We start from the raw sequence: 27040 nt of genomic DNA on the forward strand, positions 1-27040 counted from the left end.
GGCGCTGCCCCCTCGTGTCCGTGTCCCCCTGCGCGTCCCTTTCCTCCTGTGTGTCCGTACCCCCTCCGTGTGTCCACTTCTCCCCTGCGTGTCCGTGTCTCCCTGTGTGTCCCTTTCACCCCGCGTGTCCGTGTCCCCTCCCCGTGTCCCCACGCGTGTCCGTCACCCCCGTGCGTCCGTGCCCCCACGGCATGTCCGGGCCCCTCTGCACGTCCGTGTTCCCGGCCCCGCGCCCCCCCCCGCGTGTCCGTGTCCCATGTCCATGTCCCCTCCCGTGCGGGTGCCGGGGCGGCCCCGCGGCGCGGAGCGGGTTAAGCGCGGGGAGGCGGCGGGTGCCGGGAGGGACCGGGGCTGGCGGAGCCGCAGAGCCGGCGGGGCTGCGCCTTCCTCCCCTCCCCCCGCCTCCTCCTCCTCGTCCTCCTCCTCCCTCTCCTCCTCCTCCTCCTCCCTCTCCTCCTCCTCCCGCCGCCCGGGCGCGGAGCGAGCGGCGGGGCCGCTCCGCGGGGCGATGGACGCGCGGCGCGGGGCGCCCCGGGGGCGCGGGGGGGGGCACTGACCGCCCGGGGCCGCCCCGGCCGGGGGAGCCGCCCCCGCCGCCCCGGGGCCATGTACGAGGGCGCGGCGGTGGCGGGGCTGCCCCCCGGCCCCTTCCTCCGCATGGATTTCTACGGGCCGGGCCCCCGGGGCTGCCCCCCCCGCCGCCCCCCGCCCTGGAGCAGCTCCGGCCGCTGTAGGTACCTGCGCGCCGGGGGCGGGCGGGCCCCTCACCGCCGCATCGGGCCGGGGGGAGCGGCCCCGAAACCCGAAGGGGGGGGGACGGGACTGCGGGGCTGGGTGCGGGGTGCGGGGCTGGGTGCGGGGGGCTTGGCCGCCGGCGGGGGGCTGAGTTGGTTGCTGGTCTTAGGGGGGTGCGGGGTTTAGTCCCCCACCCGCTCCTTGCGCAGATGCCGCCGGGCTCCGTAAACACCCCCGTTCTCATTTCGGGGGGAGTCGGGACACCCAGGCCGAGTCCGGTGAGGAGGGCCCGGGGGGTCGCCTCTCGCCCTCGCTTCCCGCAGCAGGGTCCGGGCAGCGCCGTCTCCGCCGGGAATTTCGTTCCCTCCTGATAAAGGCTCCGGGAAAATCCAATTAACTACAGACGGAGCCGCCGCTGCTGCTCAGGCGAGGGGGAGCCCCAGCCTGGCCTCCCCACCCTGCCGGGGATCGGGGGGGTCCCCCTGGGCCGGAGGGTTCTGGATGTGGGGCCTGGCCAGTCTTGTTGCCGCTGAGGGGTCACGGCGGGGTGTCCCCCGTTGGTCCCCCCTATCCCGTGCCCTGTGCAGAGGGGGGGCACGGGGAGCGTGGAGACACTGCTGCACCGGGGTGGGCAGCGGAGGGACACGGGCAGCGCACCCCAAGTGCCGACCAGCCTGGGGACTCCCCCCAAAAGGGAGGCTGTGGGGCCCTCCTGTGCTTTGTGCCCACGGCGCGGGGGGCGAGTGGGGCTTGGGGGGGCCAGAGGGGTCCCGCGCCCCCACAGTGGGCAGCCGCTGTGCTGGCACTCAGGGGCCACCACAATGGCCTGGGGAAAGAAAGTCCTGCTCTGTGGAACTTTCACCCCGACAAGGGCAGGGGGGTCCATCGTGGGAGGCCCATCGTGGGGTGCCCGTGGCCGGCGCTGCCCGGGGGGTGCGTGGCCGTGGCCCCCCCGTCTCACTCCCCCCATTGTCTCGGGGCCGCTCGACCTTTGCGCTGGCACCGAGCGCGGCCGAAGGGCCTTTGTCTGCGCCGGGGACACGCGGGGGCTCCCGCTGCCTCTGTAAAGGCGGGGGCTGCCTCCGAGGCCCCGCGCAGGCAGGGTGGGCAGGGGGGTCCAGGGCTCCAGTGCCACCCCTTAGCTCCAGTGCACCCCTTGGCTCCGACTGTCCTGAACAGGGTAGCTGGGGGCTGTTATGCCCCCTTTGTGCCCCCCCCTAGTCCGGAGCCCCCCCGTGGGCCGCAGTGCTGGGTGGACGCGGGTCCCCTGCCCAGGCCAGGGCACCTCGGGGCCCTGGTCACGGTGACCGTGACCTGGCGGGCGTGTGGGCGGCGGGCGCTGGCGGGACTCCCTGGCAGGGTGCCCCGTGCCCGACGTCACACGAGGTGCCGTGTCTCCCCAGCCCCGGGGGTGCCAGCCCGCGGCAGGGCTCGCTGCTGTCGGGGCCGTGCCGTGCCTCAGTTTCCCCAGAGGCAGCTGTGGCTGTGCCCGCTGGCCCCGTGGCGCTGGCAGCTGGCCCGGCGCGGCCCTGCCCTGCCCTGCCCGGCGGGACATCGCCGTGCTGGCACAGGGGCCAGAGCTGCCCCGGAGGGCACGGGGAGCCCGCCCACCCTCCCCAGCAGGGCAGGGGCCACACCACGACCAGGGAAACTGAGGCACGAGGCAACCCCCGAGGGCTGCGGAGGGGCTTGTAGGAGCCCACCGAGGCGGTGGGCACCCCCTGCCCGTGGGGGGCTGTATGCTGCAGGGAGGGTTTTGGGGTGCTGTGGGTGTTTTGGGAGGGTATGTGGGTAGGGTTGTGCGTGGCACCACCCTGCTGGGCACGGGGTGGCCTCACATGGCCTCGCAGGAGCTGTGGGTCACAGATGGGTGTGTCTGGGGTTTGGGGAGGCCAGACCCTGGTGCTGGCGGGGGACAGAGCCCGGGTTCTGGGTAGGATGGCCCCTGGGGACCAGGCAGTGACCGGTGGACGTGGGCAGGACCAGGCGCCCCCACACACTAGGGCACCCCATGGCTCGGGGCTCCTGGGACCCTCTTCCCTCCCCCTTCTCCTGCAGAGGCGCAGGAATCTGGGGCACGTGGGATCCTCATCCGCAGGGAAGCTCTGGGTGGGCGCCCACCCTCCTGTGGGGCCTGTGATCCCTGGCACGGCACTGCCGCCGCACCGGGCCCGTGGGGACCCCCGGTGACCCCCGCTGCGACCCCTGGGTGGGCTTTGCCCCCGTCCCCCCGCTCCGCCTGCCACGGTCTGTCCCGGAGCCATGGCCGGGTGCTGGCGGGGGTGGCGGCGGCCCGGCCCGGGTGTCCCCGCGGGCGCTGGCACGCGGGGTGTCCCCGCGGGCGCTTTCCCACGCCAGGGCGGGGGTGCGGGTGTCGGGGTGCCCCGGGGTCCCCCGGCGCGGGCAGGAAGCAGCCGGCGGGGCCGCGGGCGGGGGCGGCGCGTTCACCCGGGATCCGGTGGAGCCGCAGCATCTGGTCTGCAGCTGGAGCCGCGCTCCGCTGCCGCGGCCGGGGGGGATGCCGGGGTCCCCCCTGCTGCGGGGGGAGCGGGCTGGGGGAGGGGGCGAGCCTGGGCGTTGAGGTCCCCCGTGTCCCCAGCTGCACCCCCTCACCGAGCCCCGCGGGAGCGGGGGAGGTTTGCACCCATCCTGCCCGCTCAGCACCTTTGGGTGCTGCTCCATGTCCTCCCCAGGGCGCGAAGGGCACCCAGGCCCGATGCCACCATGAGCAGCTCCCGAGGAGCTGGCCAGGCTGGCGGCTGCGCCTGTGTCCGTGTCCCCTCCGCGGTGGCACCGCAGTCCCTTTGCCGGTGCCGGGGGTGGCAGGGGATTCCCGGGGTGCTGGCGCAGCTCCGCCAGCGCAGGGACGCGGGGGGAGCCGGGTCCCCTCCCCCCTCTGCACCGAGCACATCAAAATCTTGTCAAATCCGCGTTTTGTGAGTGCAGCTCTCCACGAGGAAGTTCTTAAATTATATAAAAGAGGCGATAAATTATAGACGACGTTCGCTCAGTCACTTTAATGGCTCCGCTCCCTCGAGTGGCAGCGGTGATTTATTCAGCGCCGCCCGGGAGCTCTGCCCGGCGCGCTCGCCCCCGCGCCCGTGTCCCACCCCGCACACCCCCTCCCGCCCTGCACACTCATATCCCACCCCACACACTTGAATCCCACCCCACACACTCATATCCCACCCCACACGCTCGTACCTCACCCCGCACACTCACACGCTCCTCCGTGCCCACATATCCCACCCCTCGCGGTCCCCTCGTGCCTTGCACACTCCTGTCACACCCCTGTCCCTGCTGGAGCCTGGGGACAAGTGCCAGGGGTGGCTTTGTCCCGTTGTCTCCTCCCTGGCCCCATTGGAGTCCCTGGCCTTTGGTGAGGGGCTGTTGGCACAGCCCAGCTGGGGACCCCCACCTCTCACCCATCACCCCCCCTGGTCCCCCACCCCACTGGGACTCCTCCTCCGGGATGGGTGTCCCTGGCTGGGCCTCCTGGCGGCTCCCCGGCCCTGGGGGGACTCGGGCGGCCGTGGGGCCCTTTTTGGGGTGCAGGGGCCGGCAGAGCGGGGGGGGGGGGGGGGGGGGGGGGGGGGGGGCGGGCTCCCCCCCAGGGCCCGGCCTTTAATATCCTGTTTGACTGGTTCGCTTGGCTCCGCTGCAGAAAAACATTCGCAAACATCCCGGAGCAGCCGGGGAGCTCTTTAACCCCTGCCTGGCTGTGCCCCGTGCTGGGGGGGCACCCCGACTGTGCTGAGACCCCCCCAGTGCCAGGGGCTGCACCCCAACTGTGCTGAACCCCCCAAGTGCTGGGAGTGCACCCTGATGGTGCTGAGCCCCCCCAATGCCAGGGGCTGCACCCTGATGGTGCTGAGCCCCCCCCAGTGCTGGGGGTGCACAGGGAAGGGGAATGGGGCTTGGCCTGGGGGGTTCAGGCACCTCCCAGGGGATCCTGGAGGACAGAGGTGTTCCTGTGGGGGCAGGAGGGAGCTGGGTCATCCCACAAAGTTTTCGGGTGCAGGAAGGGAGCAGGAATGTCCCACGAGGTTTTGGGGTGCAGCAGGGGGAACTGGTGCATCCTAAACAGGTTTTGGGGTGCAGGAGGGGGAACAGGCACAGCCCACAAGGTTTTGGGGTGCAGGAAGAGGGGACAGGAATGTCCCACGAGGTTTTGGGGTGCAGGGGGCACTGACTGTGTCCCCCATGCTCACAATGCCATTGCAGCACATGGTGGCCAGGGGCTGCCCTCAGAGATGTCCCCTGCCAGAGGACTGTGTGGTGCCAGCTGGGTGCCACCGTGCCCATCCCCTCCTGAGGGCCATGTTTTTGCTGTGGGGGTCACCCTGTATGTAGGAGGGGTCACACTGTACATGTGGCCACATGTGTGAGGGGATGTGTGGCACTGATGCCTCCCCATGCCAGCCCTGCACCCCTCTATCCCCCCATCCACCGGCAGCACCGCCCAGACTGGGGGCTCCTGGGATCCCAGTCCTTTTCTTTGCTTTTTTTCCCTTTTTATTTTTTTTTTTGTCTGCCTGAATTCCACATCGTCTCCGTGACCTGGAAATGTCACGTTGCATCTTCCCAGCTCGCGTCCTCTCCCCGCTGGCCCCGCTCGACCTGGCGCCGGGGCCGGGGTGGGCAGCGCGGGGCCGGGGCTGCCGGGACCCCCAGAACCTGGGGATAGCCCTGGGGTGCGGGGTGGGGGGTCCCTGCCTGGAGGGGGCTCCGTGCCCTGATTGCCACCCGTTTGCCCACAGCGGTGGAGACGCAGAGCACCAGCTCGGAGGAGATCGTGCCCAGCCCCCCCTCGCCCCCGCCCCTGCCCCGCATCTACAAGCCCTGCTTTGTGTGCCAGGACAAGTCCTCGGGGTACCACTACGGGGTGAGCGCCTGCGAGGGCTGTAAGGTGAGTGCTGCCTCTGTCCCCGCTGTCCCCACAGTCCCCACAGCTCCCCGGGCTCCCTGGGGTGCCCGGGGTCCCCATGCTGGGCGCTGACCGGGGCGTTTGGGGTCCCCAGGGCTTCTTCCGCCGCAGCATCCAGAAGAACATGGTGTACACGTGCCACCGGGACAAGAACTGCATCATCAACAAGGTGACGCGCAACCGGTGCCAGTACTGCCGGCTCCAGAAGTGCTTCGAAGTCGGAATGTCCAAGGAGTGTGAGTATGGATAGGGACGGGGACAGGGATGGAGTCGGGGATGGGGTCAGTGATGGGGCAGTGTTGGGGACACCCTGCCTGTTGTCCCAGTTGGGGGGCTCCGTGTGTGATGGGCCATCCCAGCAGCCCCCACCGTGTGCCCAGCGAGGCCCCGGGGGTGGATGGGGACCCCCTGGGATTGTGTCACAGCTCGGCAGTTGCCCGGGCAACGCGTGATTGATAGTGTCAGAGATAAATGATGCCGATGAGGCCTCCTGGCTCTGCTGGCAGTTGTCATGGTGCCCGGCTGTGCCCCCGTGGTGGGTGCCCGGGGGCCTGGGCTGCAGGGGCGCAGCTGCCTCCCCGAGTCCTGCCCCATCTGCCGGCCCCTGGGGGCCCAGGACCCCCGAGAGGGGCTGGCAGAGGCGGGCGGAGCTGGGCACTGCAGGGGGGGGTTTCAGCATCCCAGGGGCTCACTCTGCACCTACAGGGGGTCCGGGCCCCCCCAGCCCACAGAGGCTGAGCCCCTTGGGGCCAGGGCTGCTCCCAGCTGCTCCCCCCTCCCCAGCTGCCATCCCTGGGGTCCCCTCCATGGGCCCCTCACCAAGTGATGGCTCAGCTGCCATTTCTGTCCCTGGGGTCCTTCTCTGCTCTGTTGGCTTAGCAGAGCCGAGCTGAGCACAGTCCCCATGGTGACGGGGGTGGGCACCCCCCAGGGGTACAGGGTCACCCCTAATTACTCCTAATGACTTGGGGGTTGTTTTAAGGAATCCACTGGTCACTTGTCACCATGGCCCTGCCCATTGCTGGTGGCAGGTCCCCATCCTGCCTTGAGGGGACAGAGCGTGGTGGGGCTGAGCCCCCCCATCCTGGGCAGGGTCTGAGTGGCTTTGGGGACAGGTGACCCTGACCCTGCTGTCCCCACAGCCGTCCGCAATGACCGGAATAAGAAGAAGAAGGATGTGCCCAAGCCGGAGTGCTCGGAGAGCTACATCATCACCCCTGAGGTGGAGGAGCTCATCGAGAAGGTGCGCAAAGCCCACCAGGAGACCTTCCCCGCGCTCTGCCAGCTCGGCAAATACACTACGGTGAGTGTCGGGGGGTCCCAGAGGGTCTGGGGGGGCTGGGGCGGGCGGCACCCCCTCCGTGCCCTCACGTCCCACGTCCCACTGCAGAACAACAGCTCGGAGCAGCGGGTGTCCCTGGACATCGACCTGTGGGACAAGTTCAGCGAGTTGTCCACCAAGTGCATCATCAAGACGGTGGAGTTCGCCAAGCAGCTCCCTGGCTTCACCACGCTCACCATCGCTGACCAGATCACCCTCCTCAAAGCCGCCTGCCTCGACATCCTGGTGAGCGCGGGGACAGGGACAGGGAGGGGACGGGGAGGGGACACCAGGCTGAGCCCCCCCGGCCTCGCCCCTCCAGATCCTGCGGATCTGCACGCGCTACACGCCGGAGCAGGACACCATGACCTTCTCGGACGGGCTGACGCTGAACCGCACGCAGATGCACAACGCGGGGTTCGGGCCCCTCACCGACCTGGTCTTCGCCTTCGCCAACCAGCTGCTGCCGCTGGAGATGGACGACGCCGAGACGGGGCTGCTCAGTGCCATCTGCCTCATCTGCGGAGGTGGGTGCTGGGCTGGGGGTGCAGGGATGGGCCCCTGCCCGGCGCCCCCCGGGCCCCCTGGGCTGTCCTCCCCTGATGGCTGAGCAAGGAGACCCCATATGGAACCCAAATGGTGACCCCACAGGAGCTGGTCTGAATCAGGGGGCAAGGGGGGATACCAGGATGTGCTGCCCTGCATTCTAACCACTGCGTGCCCACTCCCCAGACCGCCAGGACCTGGAGCAGCCCGACAAGGTGGACAAGCTGCAGGAGCCACTGCTGGAGGCGCTGAAGATCTATGTGAGGAAGAGGAGGCCCAACAAGCCCCACATGTTCCCCAAGATGCTCATGAAGATCACGGACCTGCGCAGCATCAGCGCCAAGGGTGAGGCTGAGGAGGGGGCGGCCACTCCTGTGGCTCTGGATCCTGGGGAGCATCCCAGGGGTGTTGGTGGGCCCAGGTCACTCAGCATCCTCTGGAGGGGACAAAGAATTGGGGGACACCCCCAGCAGTGCACCTTCCAGGGATGCTGGGGAGGGACCGTTGTCCCCAGCACTCAGGGACCAGTGCAGATGAGGGGTGCCAGTTTGGGGGTGGCAGTTTGGTTTTGGCCCTCCCAGTTTTTTGGGTGCCAGTTTGGGTGTGACAGTTTTTGGGTGCCACTTCGGGAGGGGTGCCAATTTCAGGGTGCCGTTTTGGGGGGTGCCATTTTTGGGGTGCCAATTTCAAGGGCGCTGGGTTTTGGGGGGTGCCAGTTTTTAGGGCGCCATTTTTTGGGGTGCTGGTTTGGGAGCGCCAGCTTTTGGGGGTGCCACTTTGGGGGTGCTGACCCCGAACCCTCCCGCAGGCGCCGAGCGGGTGATCACGCTGAAGATGGAGATCCCGGGCTCGATGCCGCCGCTCATCCAGGAGATGCTGGAGAACTCGGAGGGCATGGACACGCTGGGGGGGCAGGCGGGCGGCCCCCGCGGGGGCAGCCTGGGGCCCCCCCCGGGCAGCTGCAGCCCCAGCCTCTCGCCCAGCTCCAACCGCAGCAGCCCGGCCACGCACTCGCCGTGACCCGCGCCCGGCGCGCACCAGGACAGAGCCCGGCACGGCCGGACACGGCGGGGGCCCCACGCCCCGGCCCGGCTGCAGCCCCCCCACGGGGCGGACTCCTCGGCAGCCCCCCCGCCGGAGCGGCCCCCGCGGGGAGCCCCCCCAGCCCCGGGCCCAGCGCGTTGGTTGAGTCACATTTCAGGGGCGCGGGGACCTTCGGCCGCGGCCCCGGGGACGCCCCGGCCCCACCAGCACCAGCACCCACGGGATCGCGACCACCGAGCCACTTCTCCCCCCGCCCCTCGCTCCGCCCCGGCCGTCCGTGGTGGGGGGGGCACCCCGGACAGCCCCGCACGCCGAGGAAGCAGAGTCATTTAAAAGAGAAAAGAAAGCAAAGTATATATATATAAATATCTATAAATATCTATAAATACGTTTTAAAACCTTTGTAAAAGTTTGGAGGGGTTTTTAGGCCTGTGCAGGTGGAGGGGGCACGGCGGGCGCTGCCGGGGGAGGGGCGGGGGGGGGCACACGGTTTATTATTATTAAATTTTTTTTTTTGTTGTTGTTGAGATTTTAGTGGATTTAGAGTCGGGGGGCACCGGGCGGGCCCTGCCCCGGCCCCCCCAGGCGGGGAGGGGGCTGTGGGGGGGCACGTGGCGGTGCCAGCCCCGGCCTCGTGGGGAGGGGGGGCCCGGCCCTGCCGGCACGGGGAGGATGGGGGGGAGGGGGGATGGGGTGGGGGCTGGCTCCAGAATAAAGTTTATTTATTCTAGTGCCTGGCTCGTTCTTGTTGTGGGGTACTGGGGGAGGTTGGGGTGCAGGGGTGGGGAGATGGCCAGGCTGTGGCACCCCTGCTGGGGGGAGGGTTCTTTGCTGCAGGAGGGTACCCCAGGACCCCCCCATCTGCCCTCCTGGCTCTGGCCATCCCCAGAGGCTGGGCTGGAGCAGAACCCTTTGGGGTCCCCCCAGCATCCCAAAAGCTCTGCCCTTCCCAGTCCTGATGCCACACTTGTGTCTCCCAATGCCCAGGGCCAGCCTGAGAGCATTTGTGACACCCCCAGCACAGGGTGTGGGGACAGCTCTGGCCCCTCATGCGTGGCTGGGGGCAGGCAGGGTGGGAAGGGACATCCCTGCCACTGCACAGGGATGGGACCTGTTTGTCTTCCTTTTGTCCATATTTTTTTTCCAGCAGCTGCCAAGAGAGGCCCATCCACCGCCCATAACAGGAACCGGGGGGCACTGGGGGCACCGGGGCCCGGCTGCCACGGCCACGGCTCGTGGCAGCAGTGGCAGCCCAGGGCCGGTTACACGGTGAGGTCCCCCCGTGGGGGGGGACAACACGGCTCTGCCACAGCCCCCGCCGGCTGCCCGGGTGCCGGGCCCCGCTCCTGTGGCCGGGGGCAGCAGCCAGCCCGCACCGGGGGGCCCTTGCGCAGGAGGTGGGCGAGCTCGGCCAGGCTGAGCAGCGCCGACACCAGCCCCACCACGAAGTAGAAGTGGATGAAGACGGTTTTCTCGGTGGGGCGGGACACGAAGCAGTCGACGTGGTGCGGGCAGGGCCGGCGGTGGCACACGAAGAGCGGCTGCACCCTGAAACCGTAGAGCAGAGCCTGGCCCAGCAGGAAGCCCAGCTCGGCGGCGATCCGGGCCACCACGCTGCCCACGTAGAAGGGCTGCAGGCGGCGGGCGCGCTGGCCCGGGGCCCCCCCGCGCCCCGGCTTGGCCGCCTGGTGCACGGCGAAGATGACGAAGAGGGCGGCGGGCGCCGAGAGCACGACGACGTGGAAGACGAGGAAGCGATAGTGGGAGATGGGGAAGGCGGCGTCGTAGCACACGGGTTTGCAGCCCGGCTGCTGCGTGTTACACACGAACTCCTCCTGCTCGTCCTCGAAGACGTCGCTGCCCACCGTGGCCAGGACCAGGATGCGGAAGAGGAGCATCACCACCAGCCAGAAGCGGCCCACCATGGGCGAGTGCTCCTGCACGGCGTCCAGCAGCGAGCTCAGGAAGCCCCACTCGCCCATGGCCGTGCTGTGGGAGCGGGGTCAGCGCTGGGGGGTCGCCGTGCCCGTGAGGTCAGGCCCCAGTGGCAACATGGCCCCTCCAGCTCTCCATCCTCCTGCCATTCCTGAATGCACCACGATGTCCCCACTCACGGGAGGGTGGCCGGGCAGTGCCAGCCCAGCTCAGCCCTGTCACAAGTGTCCCCGGGCATCCGCTGTGCCTAGAATTCCCTCCCCAGGGACCCAGGGATGGGTCCAAGGACACCAACTGGAGCAAGACCAGCATGTTCCCCATCCCTTGTCCCCCCAAATCCCAGGAGCCCCCCCAGCGCCCCGGTACCTGCGGAGGCTGCGGTCCACGGTGTGCCAGCGCGGCTGGCGCCGGCTGTCCAGGGCTGTCCGGGACTGTCCGGTCCCTTGTCCGGCTGGGCTGGGATAACGGTCCCACAGCCACGCCTGGAGTCCTTTTAAAGGGACAGAGCAGCCACAGGGGCACGCAGAGAGGAGGGAAGGGCTTGGAACTGCTGGGGGGGAGGTGGTGGTGGTGGGGGTCTCATGGACAAACGCTGCCCCTGCCCAGGGCTGGGAGCTGCCCAGGGCACAGGTTGGTGCAGGGGCAGTGGCCCCCTCTGTGCAGAAATGCCCCCAAACCTTGGCCTCCCTAAACCTGCAGGGCCTCAGGTCCCCAAGCCACAGCATTCGGCCCCCAAAAGGCTCCCCCAGTGCTGGCATTGCCCCCCGGACCCGTCAGAGCCTGGGTGCACCCAGCCGTGGTAGCACAGCTCCTGCTGGGGGCTGGGCTTTGCCCCATGGTGCCCAGGGGATGCTCATGGCTGGCACTGGCCCTCCCTGACCCAGGACACTGTGCCCAGGCTGTCAGGGGTCCCATGGATCTTCCCATGGCTCTGTCACGCATGATACCTGCAAGAAATCCCCCATGCCATGGCTGGGCTCCCACCAGCCCCTGCCTGGCCAGGGTGGCACCAATGGCCTTTGCCAGCACCTCAAATCCCCTTTCCAGTAACAGGAGCAGAGCCTGGACAACACAGGTCACCCTCTTTGCCCCTTGGGGACATGCAGTGCCCCTGGTGGGTCACAGTGCCCCTGGCATCCCACAGCTCAGCTCCCATTCAGCAGCACCTCCAACACCCCACCCAAGGAGATTTTGGAATGGGGAAACCCCTGGCACGGACACTGTGGTGCACTCTGTGTGTTCCCAGAGCTCTCCCTCCACGTCTGGGTGGTGCTGGGGTTCTGGGAGCAGCCCCACAACCCACCCGTGGCCTCGTCCCGGGTTGTGACAACGGTTCTGCAGCAGAGGAGCCGTAAATAGCCCGGCCCTCGGAGGGGACGCGCCGGAGACACTCTCCAGAGCCAGTGGAAAATCTGACAGTGCTTTCCACACTTGACTGGGTTCCAGCAAAGCACCGATAGTGTGGGGGGCCCTGGGGCTTCATGGAATCATGGGATGGTTTGGGTTGGAAGGGACCTCAAAGCCCATCCAGTCCCACCCCCTGCCATGGGCAGGGACACCTTCCACTATCCCAGGTTGCTCCAAGCCCCGTCCAGCTTGGCCTTGGACACTGCCAGGGATGGGGCAGCCACAGCTGCTCTGGCCCAGCAGCTCCTCCCGTGCTGGGGACAACAGGGGTGTTCACAGGAATTTGGCTGGGGAGCCACAGTGGCCACAACCAGTGGGGAAGTGGCCAACCAGCCCAACACCCCCAGAGCTTGTGCCAAACCCTCTGCTCTGGCAGAGGGAGGGAGGGCTTAGCACAAGCTCTGCAGTGGTTATTTTCCTAAAAACAAACACTCAAATTCAGTGAAGAAAATAAATATAAACACTTTTATTAGACAAATATTAAAAAAAGACAAACTCAGGACAACAAAGAAAAACACAAAAAATATTTACAGGGAGAATTGATGAAAAAATGGCTCCAGCTCACCTGTGTCAGGTGGTGGAGTTAAGTTTGTATATTTTAGTATTTTAAGATATTTCATGAGGGTTGCATCAATTTTAAAAAATTTGGCATGTTCTGAAGTCAACTTTAACACTAAAATGACCACAAAGTGTCAAATAACAGGGAAGAGGGAAGTGCGGCAGCACTCACTGGGCACGTGGCTCCAGTGCTCACAAAAAAGGGGATGTTCTTGTTTCAACAAATCTAAATTATTTAAAACCAAGAAAAAACGAGCTGTGTTCACCTGTAACGAACATTTTTGGAGGGGCTTGTATTTGGAGATGATTTCCTAGGCTGAGGTGGTCGTTGGTGGGAGCTCCAGAGCTCTGCTGAAAGCTCTTTGTGGGTCAGGAGTTTAAAATTGTCCTAAAACCTCAAAACATGTCATCCTCTGAGGACTCCTCCAGGTACTGGACGGGCTTTTTGGCACGGCCAGGTCTGGCCTGGGGCTGGGCTACGGGGCTGTTGGCACTGGGCTCAGCGGTGAAGGTGTCATCCTGCAGCTTGGATTTCTGCAGGGAAAGCAGGGAAGGAGTCATGGATCTGAGCATCCCCAGGGAACAACAGTAAGCATCACAAGCCCGCTGTGCCACAGGTACAGTGGGTGTCTGGCCCTTATTAGGGAAAGGTTCTTCCCCCAGAGGGTGGTTGGCACTGACCAGGCTCCCCAGAGCAGTGGGCACGGCCCCAAGGCTGCCAGAGCTCCAGGAGTGTTTGGGCAACGTTCTCAGGGAGAGACGGGGGATTGTTGGGGTGTCCTGGGCAGGGCCACGAGTCAGACTCCATGATCCTTGGGGGTCCCTTCCAGCTCAGGAGATTCCACGATTCTGTGACCACCCTGTTCCCCACAGGCAGGCAGAGGCTTTTAACCTCCACCGGCTTTTCCTGCCAGAACCGACCCCGCTCCCTGTGGATCCCCTGGCACCGACGGGTGCAGGGCACAAACCTTTGATGCCACGGATTTGGAAGGCTTCGAGCCAATATCCAAATCGGAATCCGAATCCAAGGAGCTCGGCTGCCTCTTCACGGCCTTCCTCCCCTTGGCGTTGTCGCCCTTGGCGCGCGGGGGTCCCTCCTTCGCCGCTGGCTTGGGCGCAGCCTTTTTCTTGGCCAGGATGTCCATGATGGAGGGCTGGTTCTCTGGAACAGAACGTGGTGTTAAATCCCTGCTTCGCTCCTCTCTCGTTCCCAGCTTGGGAATTACTTCCAACACAAACAGGCTCGGCGCTGCCGAGGGGTCAGCGCGCAGGTCGCCTCCGTTTGAAGCCGGGGTTTCTAGAAAGATCTCTCTTCCCCGGGTGATGAGGAATGAGGCTGTTTATCTGCTCAGTTCCGCTACGTTTAGAGGATCAAATTAAAAAGGTCCCCAAAGCAATTTACAGACTATTTCAGTTTGAAAAGTTCTGGACTCTCAAGGATCTGTGGCCCACCTCAGACCTTCAAAGTCCTGCACAGGGAGGAAGGAATTTCCCACTTGGGGATTCTTTCTTACCTACATTTTGACATTTTTTAAGAGCATCTTGAAGCACATCTCCCAGTTCAGCTCATTTCTGAAGGACAACAGGCTTTCTCAGTTTAGGAGTGGAAGTAACACACTACTTTCCTGCTGGGATTAACGCCCAGTTGCTTCCATTTGGAATATGCAAACCAGCGTCAAAATCTGACAAAGTTTGGGCAGTTTAGTTTAAAAAAAACCCCACAAGTCAAATGCCAGAGATGGACGAGGTGGAGCCAGCACTGGATACATCAAACTGCCCCAAAAAGCTTTTCTGCCTCCTGGGAAGCTCCCAGGCTGCTTTCTTCCCAAAAAGACACAAAGTAAGACATAGACTGCAAGACACAAATTCCACCCGGATTATTCCTGCCAAGTATTACATAGCCCTGTAGGAAGCATTCACTTTTCCTGTTCCCAAACTAAGACTCCCTCCCTCCAAGCATGTCCAACATGAACTAGAACATGATATGTTTGGAAACAGACCTCTTAAACATGACAACAACCAGAGAACCTCTGCCACAAACCTCAGATCTTTGCTGAAATGAAAACTCCAGTTGCTCAGGCCCTGGAGCGCCGAGCGAAATCACTCGGATCGTTTCCCACAGGAATTATAATTGTGCTCCAGAAATGATGTTGCTGAGCTGCCCTTACCCTTGGTGGCTCCGGCCTTCTTGGCTGCAGAGGGTTTTTTGGGCCCAGCCTTGGGGCCCGGCACTGGGACAGAGGGAGCAGCGGGAGCCTGGCCCACGTTGTCATCAGTGACATCTGGGACTTGAACTGGAAAAGGGAGCACAAAGTCAGTCTGAAAGAGCCAAATTGTCCCCCCTGCTCTGCCCTCTGCACTCCCAAGGGGTTCTGGGACAATCCACAGGTTTAGAGGTCTCTCACTCACTGGGGACAGCGCTTGGCTCTGCCTTTTTCTTGGGAGCTTTCACTGCTTTTTCAGTGTTTTCCCTGGAAGACAAAACCCCGAGTATTTTTTCAGTTTATGATGCGCTAAATAGGTGCCTTGAAAAAAACCAGAGCTATGAATTTATGTGTAGCATTAAGCACAACCAATCTTCAGTGGCTATGGAGAAATACTCACTTGGGAGCAGCTCTGGGCTTGGGAGGAGGCTTTTCCTTGGAGTTTGTATCCGATTCAGAGCTGCCTGCACTGTCACCCTGGAACTCAGACTCCTCATCAGAGCTGGAGGAATTTGAGTCCGAAATGACCATGGTCTTGACTTTGGCTGATGGAAGGACACAGATGTGTTATTTTACACATTTGGCAATATGCAGCTCAGCTTCTTTTTCAATATTTTAGCTGCAGTTATTAAAAAATAAAGATCTGGATAAAAACAAGCAGATGCTGAGACTGCCAGGGAGAAGACTCCAAATGACAAGTGTGTTCTGTCATTTGGAGGCTTCCAACCTCACCCACAACACGTTTAATTTGCCAAGACAGTTGTGTAATTAAACCAAATAACCATATTGCTCTAGATGCCCTTTTCTGCTTTTCCTTGAATGTGTGCACAAATGGTAGAAATATTTAATTGTTTTAGACAGTAAAATAAAGAAGCCTTTTAAAAATCATTTCTGAATGTGATCTGAGGCTCTGGGAGCTCCCTAAATAGTCTGTTCCATTTTCTCCTCCACAGATTACCCCTCTCTGCAGCCGTGTCCTCACTCACCTGCTGCCTGACGAACCACTCGTTCCCTTTGAGGAGGTGCTTCAAAATCAGACTCTGAATCAGACCCTGAGTCAGACCAAGGGTTTCGTTTCTTGGTTTTCTTTATTGGTTTGAAGGGTAGAGTGGCCTGTCTCTTAGCTCCTGAAAAATAGTGGGAGGCAGGATGAGCCAGCAAACTTCCATGTGTACTTCAGGATCAGCAGTTCAAGCTCAGCTTAGAAATACACTAAATTCAGAGGATTCTGGCTTAAACAAAGAGAGATAGGAATTTATCCCGCTTGACTGTTATCCAGGACCTCTTTCTCCCCTAGTTTTTCCAAAACTCCCGATCCCAGGTGTTGGTCACCACCTTCAGGAAGAGGTCAAACAACCAAATTGACAACCCTTCCCCTCCCTTTCTTACTGAGGGAATGACATCAAAGCATTTACCTGGCTCAGTCTTCAGCTTCTGTGCTAATCTCTGCTTCAGGCCTGCAGGCTCCTTCTCTCCGGATGTGTTTTCATCCTGATTCTCATCAAATTCAGATTTTTCACTCTGCAGATGCAGATACCAAACAGTGAGTCAGCTCCTGGAGAGGAGGCATGGGGGGTGATGGAGGAAGGAGCTGCTTATTTTAGACGTGTAAGAGTTAGTGATACAAGAAACCTGACTCTGTGAAACAAACTGTGTGTGGAACTGATTACAGGCAGGATCTGCAAATCAGACAGGATCTGTCCCCAAATCAGGTGACTAAAACAGCAAAACCCAACAGGAACAAAAACAGGAACTCAGGCCCCACTCCTAAGTGCTCCAGTCCTGCCACTGGGACGGCCCTGGGGGAAGATGAGGATGCAGAGCTGGACAGGGTGGGATAAAAACAACAGTGGAAGTTATTTGGAAAAACTGTTGGGTGGAACCATGTGGAGGAAAGGTTTCCAGGGCCAAACAGGTGAGGGGGTGGGTTAGTTTTCTCTGCTGGAAATGGCTGAATGGCACAATTTCAACTAGTTCTATAAAAAGAGTTCAATCTTCTTCATCTCCTTGATACGGAGAACAATGATGGCATTAATTGGCTGAAAGCATTGCTGGGAATGCAAAGGCTGTTCTGGAGAAGGGAATTTACTGGCTGTGCTTCCTGCCTGCTAAAGGGTTTATCAAATTCCCAAGATACCCAGAACAACCATGTTTGCACCTGCCTCTCCATTTCTGAGCTACCAACCCACCCCGACACCGTGATGTGTCAAGATTTCCCTCTAAGCCATCTCCTGATACGTTAGTGAATTGTTGTCCTTTAGACTGACACCCCCTTTCCCAGTGCTCCCCAAGCCCTAAGGTTCTGTCCCTCTCCTTGAACAGCTGCTTCAGCAGGACAAGTCCAGCTAACAAGGACTTGCATTTCTTTAGGGCTGCATTGAAGAAAATATAAAGAAAGACTGAGCATTTGGAATGTTCCTTTGTACCTTTATCTTCTTTTTAGTTTTCTTCTTCTCTGCCTCTGCCTTCATCTCGGCAGTGATCCGAGGAACAACCCTGACGCCATGAGGGGATGGCATCACTTCTGGCAGTTGGGCCTTCTTCACCTTTGCTTTCCCTCCTTTCACCTTCAGAGGTTTGCCAGCAATCCCCGCCATCTCATCCTCCGCTTGCTTGGCCTCCACTGCCTGCAGAGGGGGGCACAAAATAACACAGAAAAACCCCAAAAGTCAATAAAGAGCTGGTGGGTAAGATGAGGGAGTGGGTCATCTGCACTGAGCATCGACATACATCGAGTTCCTCAACGAAGGCAGCAAGGTCTTCCTTCCACAGGTCAGAGGGACTCTTGCGCTTGAGGTTTTCCAGCTCCTTTTGCTAAAGGGAATCATAAATGAAAATCATTAGTCACATATTTCAATCCACCATCCAAAAAAAAAAAAAACAAACCCACCCAACACATTATATATAAACTTAACACTTTTAATAAGCAAAGGAAGGCACATACTTTGTTATCCCTCTGCTTGCAGAGCTCATCTTTCTTCTCCTTGGTCAGATACCACAGGGGCATGTTCAGCAGGTAGTTGAAGTCTGGGCCAGAAGCTGCAGCTGGTTCTTTGTCACTCTCTTCCTCCTCCTCTTCCTTTTCTTCTTCCTGAATATGGATTTGAAACAAACATTGTCAACAAATACCCTGACACACAAGGGTAGGGCTATTGAATCCTGTGGATAGAAAAGGACCTGAGGCCTCTGTATGGATTAGGAAGCCTCAGAGCCAGCTTGGGTGTACTGAGGATGACCGAGGCATTACCGTGTTTTGTGACTCCTTCCAAGCCTTCACCGGGTCAGACTCGTACCCTCTCTGGACAAGAAGCTGAATCAGCTCTTTCTTGGGTTTGTTTTCTGCAAACAGACATTTCAGGATTGTCACTCAATGACTACCACTTGCTATCAGGAGCGACTGATGAGCTTTAAGTTTTGGATCCCTGCATCCTACAGGACTCCAAACCAGCCTTTCCTCGTCACAGCTGGGACATGTGGAAGAGCCTGGATAACACCTGAAAAGCTCCTGCTTAGGAGGTGATTTGTCAGGATAGCATTGGTCCTGTAGCTGCCAGAGCACTGTAAATATTTTTCTTTGTTTCCATAGGCATTTCCCCTGGTTTAAGCAGGTTTTGAACTTGGGAAAAAAAGGTGTGATGGTATAAAACAGGTTTCATGATAACAGGCAGGTGGAGGAAAAAAGCCCTGGTAGCTTGGTATAGCTTGCACCTCATTAGACATCACCTGGGAAATTTATGCTCTGAGTGCCCAACCACTGGAAATGCTTCAGCTGGAATTTGCTCCTTTTTAAGGTATCAGAAGCAATCAACCATGAGACACAAATACAAATGAAACCAGCTCTGGCAGCCTTGGAACTACTTATTAAAAAAAAAAAAAAAAACAACCCAAGAAAATGCATTTCAAGGGAATTATTTCTCTTCCTGAGCTCAGACAGACTCGGCTGCTGGGATTACTGGGCTGCCTTCAGACACAAACCACAAAGCATCTTATGACACGTTGTCTGGCCTCATCCTCCGTGAAGGCAGCGAAACACAGCCCGTCTTTTACACCGAGGGGGGAAAAGTGGATTGCAAAATGTGAATGTTGGGAACAAAGATCTGCTTCTTTTTCTAGCTCATGATTCTCAGATGCTGCTACTTGGGTATCTTCTAAGTTTGAACCCTCGGTCCACTGAGAACATGATTGGGAATATTTTTGCAGAGGTTCACAAAGATAAGGGACAGAGATATGGGTTCTTAAGAATGCATTTCACGGCAAACACTGCCCCTTCCTAACACCACACACAATTAACTCTCACTCCTACCGAGTTAGAAATAGATAGAAATTATTGCTAAATTATTAAAAAAATTCTACTCTCAAAAAATTGTCACACACAGACCAAGGATACTCTGGGAAGCATTTTCCTCTTGCATGTCACCGGAACAGAGATAAGCTCTGGTGTGGTTTGTAAGAGCCAGCCCGAGGCTGAGTGGGTGCTGACAGAGCTCAAGGGGGCACCCAGTTCTCCCAGTTCACAGTCCCAGTCACCAAGAACGACACCCACCGATCACGATTTTGCCGTCTATTTTCTCCAGGATGAAGCGAGCCTGATTGCTCAGCTTTGCAGACTCAGCACCCAGCATCCCAATAAGCCATTCCTTCCTCAAACTGTAATATCGGAGCCGGAGCTCAAAGAATTCCTTAAGGATATCCTGGGGAGAGTCGTACTTCTTGAGAAAGCCGACGTGGTCAAAGAGAACCTGGAGGAAAACGAGGGAACATGGGCATTATGATGATAAAACTGATTCCAAACCCACTGAAAATTAACCGTAACACGGGTGTGATGATATCACTCAATTATTAACTGACAAATTATCAAACCTATCAGTGTTACTTGAGAAACTACTTCAGTTTGTGAGCACAGCAGCAGAGACAATTTTAGAATTTCAGCGTTTTTGAATACCCATAGCAGGGTTAAGGTTACTTCGATCTTAAGGCTCTGTGCAGGACTAACATCTTGTATCCAGCTTCACACATTGTCAGGAGCCAGACGCTCAGTGCCCGTGCTGCTGGCTCAAAGGGTTCTGCAAACTGTGATTTCAGAGCACTTTGCCTCCTTCAGGCAAACCATCCACTCTGGGCCCACGCCCAAGCCAGGCTCTTGACCTTTGAAAGCTGATTTAAAACCAGTAACAGCAGAAAAATCGAAGTGAATAGGTTAATGCCAAAGAGGATTTTTGTTTCACGCAACGACTGCAGCTGTCCACAGAGTCTGAGTTAAACCAAGAAATTCCTTCAGCAAAATCTGTCACATACCATGGAGTTGCATGTTAAACTTGTTTGGAGTTTGAAGACCTTATGCAGCCCCACAGCTTCGGCTTCCGCCAGTTTTGCCTCAGTCATCTTCACGATGAACTTCACCGTGGTGTCTGTGTGATATTCTTTATAGTCTGTGATTAGAGGGGGGGTCTTCTCAGTCCCATTCAACATCGGCTCCAGAACCTGCTCTTTGTAAGTCTGAGAAAAGAAACAAAGTCAGACCCAAACCCCACTAACCCCTTTTTGCTTTACAGGGCAGACTATACATTCCCAGGGCAAATTCCCTGTCTGTTACCTGTGTCCATGTTCTGACAGGCAGCTCAGTGATCTCGATGGTTGTAGAATCGAGGATGGACACTTCACCACTAATCACGTACTGATTAGGCCCCAGCTCGTCTATGGTGCCTTTGAAATTCTTGTAACTGGGAAGCTGAGCAGAACAAACACTGGGTTCAGCTTTGTGCAGATGCTTCCGTTTTCAAGCATTCCCATCAGATGCTCAATATGAGCTCGATAAACCAACGAGTGGGACATTTGGTTTTTAATTATTTACCATTGGCAATGGCTCTTCTCCATCCATCAGCCGACGGATATTATTCACAACTTCCCTGATATCGAAGTTGGGGATTTTACAGGCCCAGCCAGTACCAATCCCTTCAGCCCCGTTGACCAGCACCATTGGGATGATGGGCATGTACCACTCTGGCTCCACACGCTGGTTGTCATCATAGAGGAACCTCAGGATGTTGTCGTCCACCGGTGGGAACACCAGCCGTGCCAGGGGACTGGAATGGAGAAGGGAATTCAAGCCCAAATTCTCATTACAGACCATGATGGCCATGCAAAAAAGAAACTTCCTGAGTTTTTTTGTTCCTGCTTCCATTTCCATATTCTCTGCTCTGATAACCAAACTTCCATACCTGAATCTAGCACCCAGATCTCACTTCAATTGCTGCTACTCTGGGCATGCAAGCAGCCCAAAGTTTTAAAGGGAAAAAGTCAATTCATTTTTCAGTCTAACTGCTGTAAGATTGGGTCCTGCTAAGAATCTTTCCAGCAGTAAGAACTCCGTAATGCTGACCTGAGCATGGTGAAGATGTATCGAGGGCTGGCAGAGTCCTTCCCCCCGTGCAGCCGTGTGCCAAACTGACCGATGGGCTGGAGCAAGTTGAGGTTGTTGCTGCCCACGAAGTTCTGAGCCAAGTTAATGATGGTCATCATCAGGGCGGCCTGAAACGAAGGAAGGTGCAAAGCTGAGCGTGCAGAATGCTTCAGGGTGACTAGAAATGTCCTAGTGACCCACGGCTCTACTGCTGTCTACCTGCTCTGAAACCTCCAGTGAAAGATTCTGTTGGGTCTCTACAGGGAATCTTGTTTCAGTGCTTAACTTCTCCTGGCACAGGCAGAAAGGTTATTAACTTAACTTCTGCCTAGATCCATCCCAAATAAAGCGAGTTTTTCTTGTTCTTCTTTTGGAACAAACTGTGCTCCCATGAAATCCAGGCAGGGCAGGCAGAGTGACCAACCTCAGATTAAATTAATTTTGGAGCATTAATAGCAGCTAAACAGCCACTTCAACTTGGTGTTCACACTCCTAATTCTGCTTCAGAGGCATTGCCACTGTCATGCCAGCAGAAGGGTTTTTTGTCTTTCATTTAAAGTGTTTTGCAGGCCCAGGCAGGTCCTTACCTCACCGTGATGGTATGAGGACATCTCAGCCACGGAACCGGCCAGCTGAGCCACCTTCACCTCCCGCTTATCGTTTCGTTTGAAGCAGGTGAATAAAACCTTCCTCTGACCCGGCTTCAAACCTGTATAAAAAAGAAAAGACCTCGTGGTTAGAACATGTGATGTGTTTCACTTGGCTTCTGCTCTCTAGAGACACAAGAACTACTTATCCACCCAGAGATCCTGCCCCAGGTGAGTGAGGTATTTGCAATAATACACTACAAAATGGACAAGACATCTAATCCCAAGTTGAAAAAAGCTTGGACAGCAGAAAACAGGCTTCAGGACACTGATCCTGAAACTCAGTGGGTTCCCTGAGTCTGACAGGACATCAAACACCCATTTATTAAGTTCTAGGGACACACCATGCAGAATCACTACCTAGAAATCACTTACCATCAACCAGTGATGGGATTGATCTCTCATTATCCGAGTTTGAGAACAGCACTAACTCCTTGTTGATGAAGTCGTTGTATGTCAGGTAACTGGTGTTTTTCCCATACAGATATTCCTAAGAAAATCAAGTGGAAGATTGCCTTAATTTAACAGGGTCTAATCTGCTCTTGGCTAGTTTCACCGAAATGGGAACTCTTGTAAGACCAGTTAAATACAGCTTGAGCCCTGACACTCCTTGCATGGCAAAAGGAAACATTTGCCACGATGCAGGCCCATTTTTTTTGGGAAACAAAGTCTTCATCTGGTCCTGCTCCAGCTATTGTTTCCCTATTGATGAAGCAATTTGAAAGATAAGAGTTAAAAATGAAATTAACCGCTGGATAATTGACAATGAGGCTACAACTGATAAGGGCAGAGAAGAAGCTGCTCTGCAAAACCCTGACACATTTTCAACGTCCTCTAATTCCGGGCCTGACTCAGTGACTGAGCCGTGTGCAGTGCAGGGATGAAGCTGAGAACAGCCCCAGGCAGAGACTGGGAACCAGTTTGCTTGTGAACATAAACCTTTTACCTCTGGCAGACCGTGCAGCTTCCGTTGTCTCCTATCCTCCATGAAATTAGTCAGCCACTCCTTTCGCTCTTCTATCTTCTTCTTGCTAAAGGCCTGGGTGTTACAAAAGGAAAAGTAACTCGATTCTAGAACGTTCTGCAGTTGTGCATTATTGGATCAGTCGAGAAAAAGAAAGGAAGAGCTTGCCCAGGAGAACAACGTGCTAAACAGGCTGGCTTAAGAGCCCAAGTGCAATAAAAGGTTTCTGTAGCTAAACATATTAAGAGCATAATTTCCACCAGTTTGTAGGAGACGGGGTAGTTAGTTTTAAATTTATAGGTTTTTAATGTATTAGCAGAAAACTAAAGCAGATTTGGGGGGAGATAAATATTTTGGGGGAAAATTTGATTTTTTGGCATTGCCTAACAGCTCTGAATGTTTGAGTCAAGGGTTCCCTAAGGTGAAGTTCACAGAAACCAGGACTGTTTTAATCCACTGTTTCGCACTGGGGGAAAAAGGGGAGATCTAACTTGGAGCAAACTGCAGCAGAAAATATGCAGAAAAATGTTAGAGAAATATTTACTATTGTGCCTGAAAATGTCAATTGGTTTCTAGTGATTAGCTTGTTCTGAGCTATATTTAAAGCCCATCATTAAAAGGCTACTCTTGGCCTGAGGTCTGGGGGCAGATTTGCTGCTCCTGGTTCGAGTAAATCCGTAGCCTTGGTAACACAGAGATTGTCTCCAGCCCACGGGCCTCCAAGAGCATTTTAAGAGAAAATACCGAGCACTCTACAAGGTGAAATACCAAAGGTAGTAAGTCAGCAATTAAATCAAGTGTTAGTTACCAGGGTGATCGCAGCATCATCTTCAGGGCCAGAATATTTGAAGCCAATTCGGTGTCTTGCCATATCTGCAAAGTATTCTTTGGCCTCCTTCGATGTGCTGGTACCCAAACCTGCAGGGACAGCAGAGTTAATCCTAACGACTCTTTGCTTAAATTAAGTCGCAGTTCAAAGAAATATTTTGCTATGCCCAGTTTCTGTGATGTGTCACATGAATGGACAGTGTGAAGATGACTTTCTGAAAACTTCGGTTACTCCAGAATGAGATGCATCACAGAAGTCATAACAATTACAATTCAGTGAGCAGTGGCACGCTGTACTTTTGGATTTTGTCTGTAACTCACGTAGATATCTGAAATGTAACTGGAATATCTTAGGAGGGAAGAGACACAGAACACACCTGACCCAAACCTTTCTGCAAAGCAGGACTGACTCGAATCATCAATCCTCTGACTTGGAGCACTGAATTTCACTATATTAAGTTTTTACAAACCTTTGTAGTACTTGATCTTCCATGAGTTGTAGTTCTGTGTACTGCTTTTCCATTCTTCAAACTCAGGAATGCTGTAGAATGCAATTTCTTCTTTATTTTTAGAGGCCTGCGATAGAGAAATATTTTAACTGTGAAATTAGAGGCAGATTTGGAGCAGTGAATCCTCACCCACTCACCTGATCATCCCCCAAGCCTCACCTTTATGATGGGAGTAATGAATTCTTCCAAAAAGTTGTGTCTTATAAGAGATGGCCAGTTGTGATGGATGAAATTAATCAGCAAACCTTTGATGTGTGACCCATCCTGATCCTGAATTAAAAAGGAAAAGACATATTTTATAGGGGACTGACAATTGTTGGCTTAACAGCAAATGGTTCTATAATTCCACCTAAGTGACCCTATTAACTCACTTCTAAAAAGGTGACCATGTGTTTTTTAACTGCTGAAAATTGAGAGGAACCAAAAAGGCAGATTTTTGGTGAAAAAAGGTGTCAAGGACTGCTCAAGGACCTTGAATCAGCAGACTTTAGCTGTTTGGTGGTTAGTTCCCCCCCTCTACTTTTTTTGTTTTGTGGCTGAAATGATATTATGACCCACTAAAATACAGAATGAGAAAAAGAAACAAACAAGGAGACTTAGGTACAACAGTGGGAGAAAAGCATGGTTTTCTTTTCTCTTCATTTAAGAGTTAATTATTATCTTCTCCCAATTTTCAGTTTAAATGAACCTAACCTGATCTGTCATGATCATAATCTTTCCATAGCGAAGAGTTTTTAAAGATTCTTGATCTTCATAGTTCTTTTTATACTGCAAACCCACAATCTTGATGATGTTGTTGATTTCGGCATTTTCCATGATCTGAAAGACATCACACAGAACAAAAACTTGCCTTTCAGACTCAAAATGCAGCTCAAGAAAGTATAAAATTATCTGTAAGTTGGATTAGTTCTGTCTTATTGGTGGTTTTTTGCTGTTTAGAAACTTACCGTTTTCGGTGGTTAAATTACTCTACATCATTCCAAACATTTTCCAGTCCACAGCACAAACATCATCCCCTCGGGCAAAACACCAAACAGGACTTAATCGATATTCCCACTTAACCAGCAAGGCAGGCTCAAGGTGAGAGCAGACACTTCACCTTGGAGCTGCAGTGCTCCAGGTGAGCAGCTGCATCAGCTCGTTACACAAATCACACCACACCTTCCCTCACGTAACTGTAACCATTTTCCACCCAACCTGCTTATGAGAAGCTTCTCTGACGTTGAGGATTTTCCCACGAAGAGGAAACACTCCATATTTGTCTCTGCCAATCACTCCCAGACCAGAGACAGCCAGAGTTTTGGCTGAATCTCCCTCAGTCAGGATCAGCGTACAATCTAGAGAATTCTTGCTGCCTAAAAAAGAAGAAAATCGAGTCAGTTTTCTAATTAAGAAGTGAAATCGAAGCCTGCACACTCACAACTGAATGATAAATATCTTCTAACACAGGTTTTGTTGCACTGCACACAGTAAATGGGGATAAACATAGTAAACAGGGCCATAAAATGGGGGTAAAACTATAATTACAGGTTTTCTCACTTTTCCCTAGGAGACAAATCTTTCATTTAACAACCAAGTTTTAACTGTTTTTGAATGAATTGGTTATAAAGGATGTCAAGCACTTACCAGCATCGTTGGCATCATCCAGTTTAGGGACACCCTTAATCTTGGAGTGTTTCACAGCGCAACATTTCCTATTCAGCTCGCTCTGAGCTTTAAATTTTACCCAGTTTAGGATACTCTCAACAATGCCACAGCCAACTGCCTGCAATACAAAACCCAAGCCCAAACAGCTGTGGGAAAAGCTGCAACAATGATGGAATTTTTTGCTACAAAGTTTTACAGCCATCCTGGTTGTCCCTGTTTGTCAGTACTTACACCCTTAATGAATTTTTCACTTAGTTTACAGGTGGACCCAAAGCTCTTTGCCTGCAGAGTCATGTTCTCCTTAGTCTGAGAGTCAAAGGTTGGGTTTTCAATTAAGGCATTCACGAAAATCCACATGTGGTTCTTCACCTGTAGTTAAATACAGCAAGGATCACACTCTGTACAGGCTCAGCTCACCCATCAATCACACAGTGAGGAAAGACTCAGTTATCACTGCAGGGTTTGGGATTTTCCTAAATGGTCTGGAAGAATTTTGGACAGCTAATGAACATTCACGAGCATGATTTGGGATCTCAAGGAATTGGCATCTCTCAGCCTAAATGGGTGTTTTCTAACAGGTACTGGGTTTTAGTGCATCTACACTGACTTAAGAGTGATTACAAAATACATCAGCAAAGCAAAGAGAATTGCCTTAAATTAGACAACGTGAGACTTCTATAATCAGCAATCCCCTATCTACTATCTGTACAATGGGAAATGTGTTATTAATAAAACCAACACAGTTCTGCTTTAAGCTGGAGTTACAATTGGCAGTAACGCTCGAGTTGTGTTTCCCACTGGGGAAATTCTGATGTTGTACCTGGAAAGGCTTCACCCCAACTCCATTTTTGTTCTTCTTTTTCACCACATCGATGAGTTTGGTCACGATCTGGTCAGCGACGTAATCAACGTGCCTGCCACCCTAAAGAAAACAGGAAAAGGACCCGGGGTGAGGCCATTAAACCCCACAAAACCACACATATCTATTGAAAACTTTTAGCACAGTCTTTGCAATATTAACTGTTTTTTACTAGAATACATACGCTTAGAAATAGCCAAGAATATTAATGTTGAAGAATTTGGTGCTGGCTTGACCAAACACACTGAGAGGTTACCTTTGTGGTGGCAATGCTGTTGACAAAGCTGACTTGCTGGAAGCCTTTCTCACTCAAAGTCAAACACACTTCCCACCGGGAATTGACTTCCTCGTGGATAACCTTAAGTGCATTCCCAGTTTCATCGACCTTATCCTTCAGATAGAGGTCCACATAGCTGCGGAATCCTTTCACCTGCACACGGATGAGAGCAGACAACTGGTTGATAACAGCTCCCATAAATACTTAATGCACATCCTCCTGCAAAGTGGGT

At 55.7% G+C, this 27040-nt stretch overlaps 3 protein-coding genes across 4 annotated transcripts in view; 1 reads left to right on the forward strand and 2 right to left on the reverse strand.

The window, feature by feature from the left end:
• RARA (retinoic acid receptor alpha) overlaps positions 1 to 8708 on the forward strand; it is a 22167-nt gene extending 13459 nt beyond the window's left edge. Inside the window, exons 1-8 of one of the 2 annotated variants that reach the window (XM_017834181.1) lie at positions 607 to 730; positions 5496 to 5644; positions 5757 to 5898; positions 6805 to 6965; positions 7053 to 7229; positions 7306 to 7510; positions 7716 to 7874; positions 8338 to 8708. In XM_017834181.1, the coding sequence (XP_017689670.1) occupies positions 607 to 730; positions 5496 to 5644; positions 5757 to 5898; positions 6805 to 6965; positions 7053 to 7229; positions 7306 to 7510; positions 7716 to 7874; positions 8338 to 8549 (1329 nt within the window). In that variant the 3' untranslated portion in view covers positions 8550 to 8708. Of the gene's footprint in view, positions 1 to 606; positions 731 to 5495; positions 5645 to 5756; positions 5899 to 6804; positions 6966 to 7052; positions 7230 to 7305; positions 7511 to 7715; positions 7875 to 8337 lie in introns of those variants that run through there. The other variant, XM_017834180.1, reaches the window with a different exon arrangement.
• Positions 2765 to 27040, reverse strand: part of TOP2A (topoisomerase (DNA) II alpha) — a 27223-nt gene continuing 2947 nt past the window's right edge. Inside the window, exons 8-37 of the mRNA XM_017834179.1 lie at positions 26788 to 26961; positions 26493 to 26594; positions 25904 to 26041; positions 25652 to 25790; positions 25223 to 25380; positions 24719 to 24844; positions 24185 to 24295; positions 23987 to 24092; positions 23497 to 23606; positions 22671 to 22763; positions 22100 to 22214; positions 21665 to 21786; positions 21057 to 21205; positions 20529 to 20760; positions 20271 to 20405; positions 19973 to 20173; positions 19221 to 19416; positions 17925 to 18016; positions 17622 to 17768; positions 17408 to 17491; positions 17104 to 17304; positions 16093 to 16198; positions 15664 to 15804; positions 15078 to 15222; positions 14883 to 14944; positions 14642 to 14767; positions 13442 to 13635; positions 12412 to 13007; positions 10400 to 10405; positions 2765 to 2775 (exon numbers count right to left, since the gene is read on the reverse strand). Coding sequence (XP_017689668.1) covers positions 12870 to 13007; positions 13442 to 13635; positions 14642 to 14767; positions 14883 to 14944; positions 15078 to 15222; positions 15664 to 15804; positions 16093 to 16198; positions 17104 to 17304; positions 17408 to 17491; positions 17622 to 17768; positions 17925 to 18016; positions 19221 to 19416; positions 19973 to 20173; positions 20271 to 20405; positions 20529 to 20760; positions 21057 to 21205; positions 21665 to 21786; positions 22100 to 22214; positions 22671 to 22763; positions 23497 to 23606; positions 23987 to 24092; positions 24185 to 24295; positions 24719 to 24844; positions 25223 to 25380; positions 25652 to 25790; positions 25904 to 26041; positions 26493 to 26594; positions 26788 to 26961 — 3843 coding nt within the window. The 3' untranslated portion in view covers positions 2765 to 2775; positions 10400 to 10405; positions 12412 to 12869. The remainder of the gene's footprint in view (positions 2776 to 10399; positions 10406 to 12411; positions 13008 to 13441; positions 13636 to 14641; positions 14768 to 14882; positions 14945 to 15077; positions 15223 to 15663; positions 15805 to 16092; positions 16199 to 17103; positions 17305 to 17407; positions 17492 to 17621; positions 17769 to 17924; positions 18017 to 19220; positions 19417 to 19972; positions 20174 to 20270; positions 20406 to 20528; positions 20761 to 21056; positions 21206 to 21664; positions 21787 to 22099; positions 22215 to 22670; positions 22764 to 23496; positions 23607 to 23986; positions 24093 to 24184; positions 24296 to 24718; positions 24845 to 25222; positions 25381 to 25651; positions 25791 to 25903; positions 26042 to 26492; positions 26595 to 26787; positions 26962 to 27040) is intronic.
• GJD3 (gap junction protein delta 3) lies at positions 9836 to 10555 on the reverse strand. Its single transcript, XM_017834054.1, has one exon. The coding sequence runs from the start codon at positions 10553 to 10555 to the stop codon at positions 9836 to 9838; it is 720 nt and encodes a 239-aa protein (XP_017689543.1).

The sequence above is a fragment of the Lepidothrix coronata genome, unplaced genomic scaffold, assembly GCF_001604755.1.
Source record: "Lepidothrix coronata isolate B3197 unplaced genomic scaffold, Lepidothrix_coronata-1.0 Scaffold229, whole genome shotgun sequence".
NCBI lineage: Eukaryota > Metazoa > Chordata > Aves > Passeriformes > Pipridae > Lepidothrix > Lepidothrix coronata.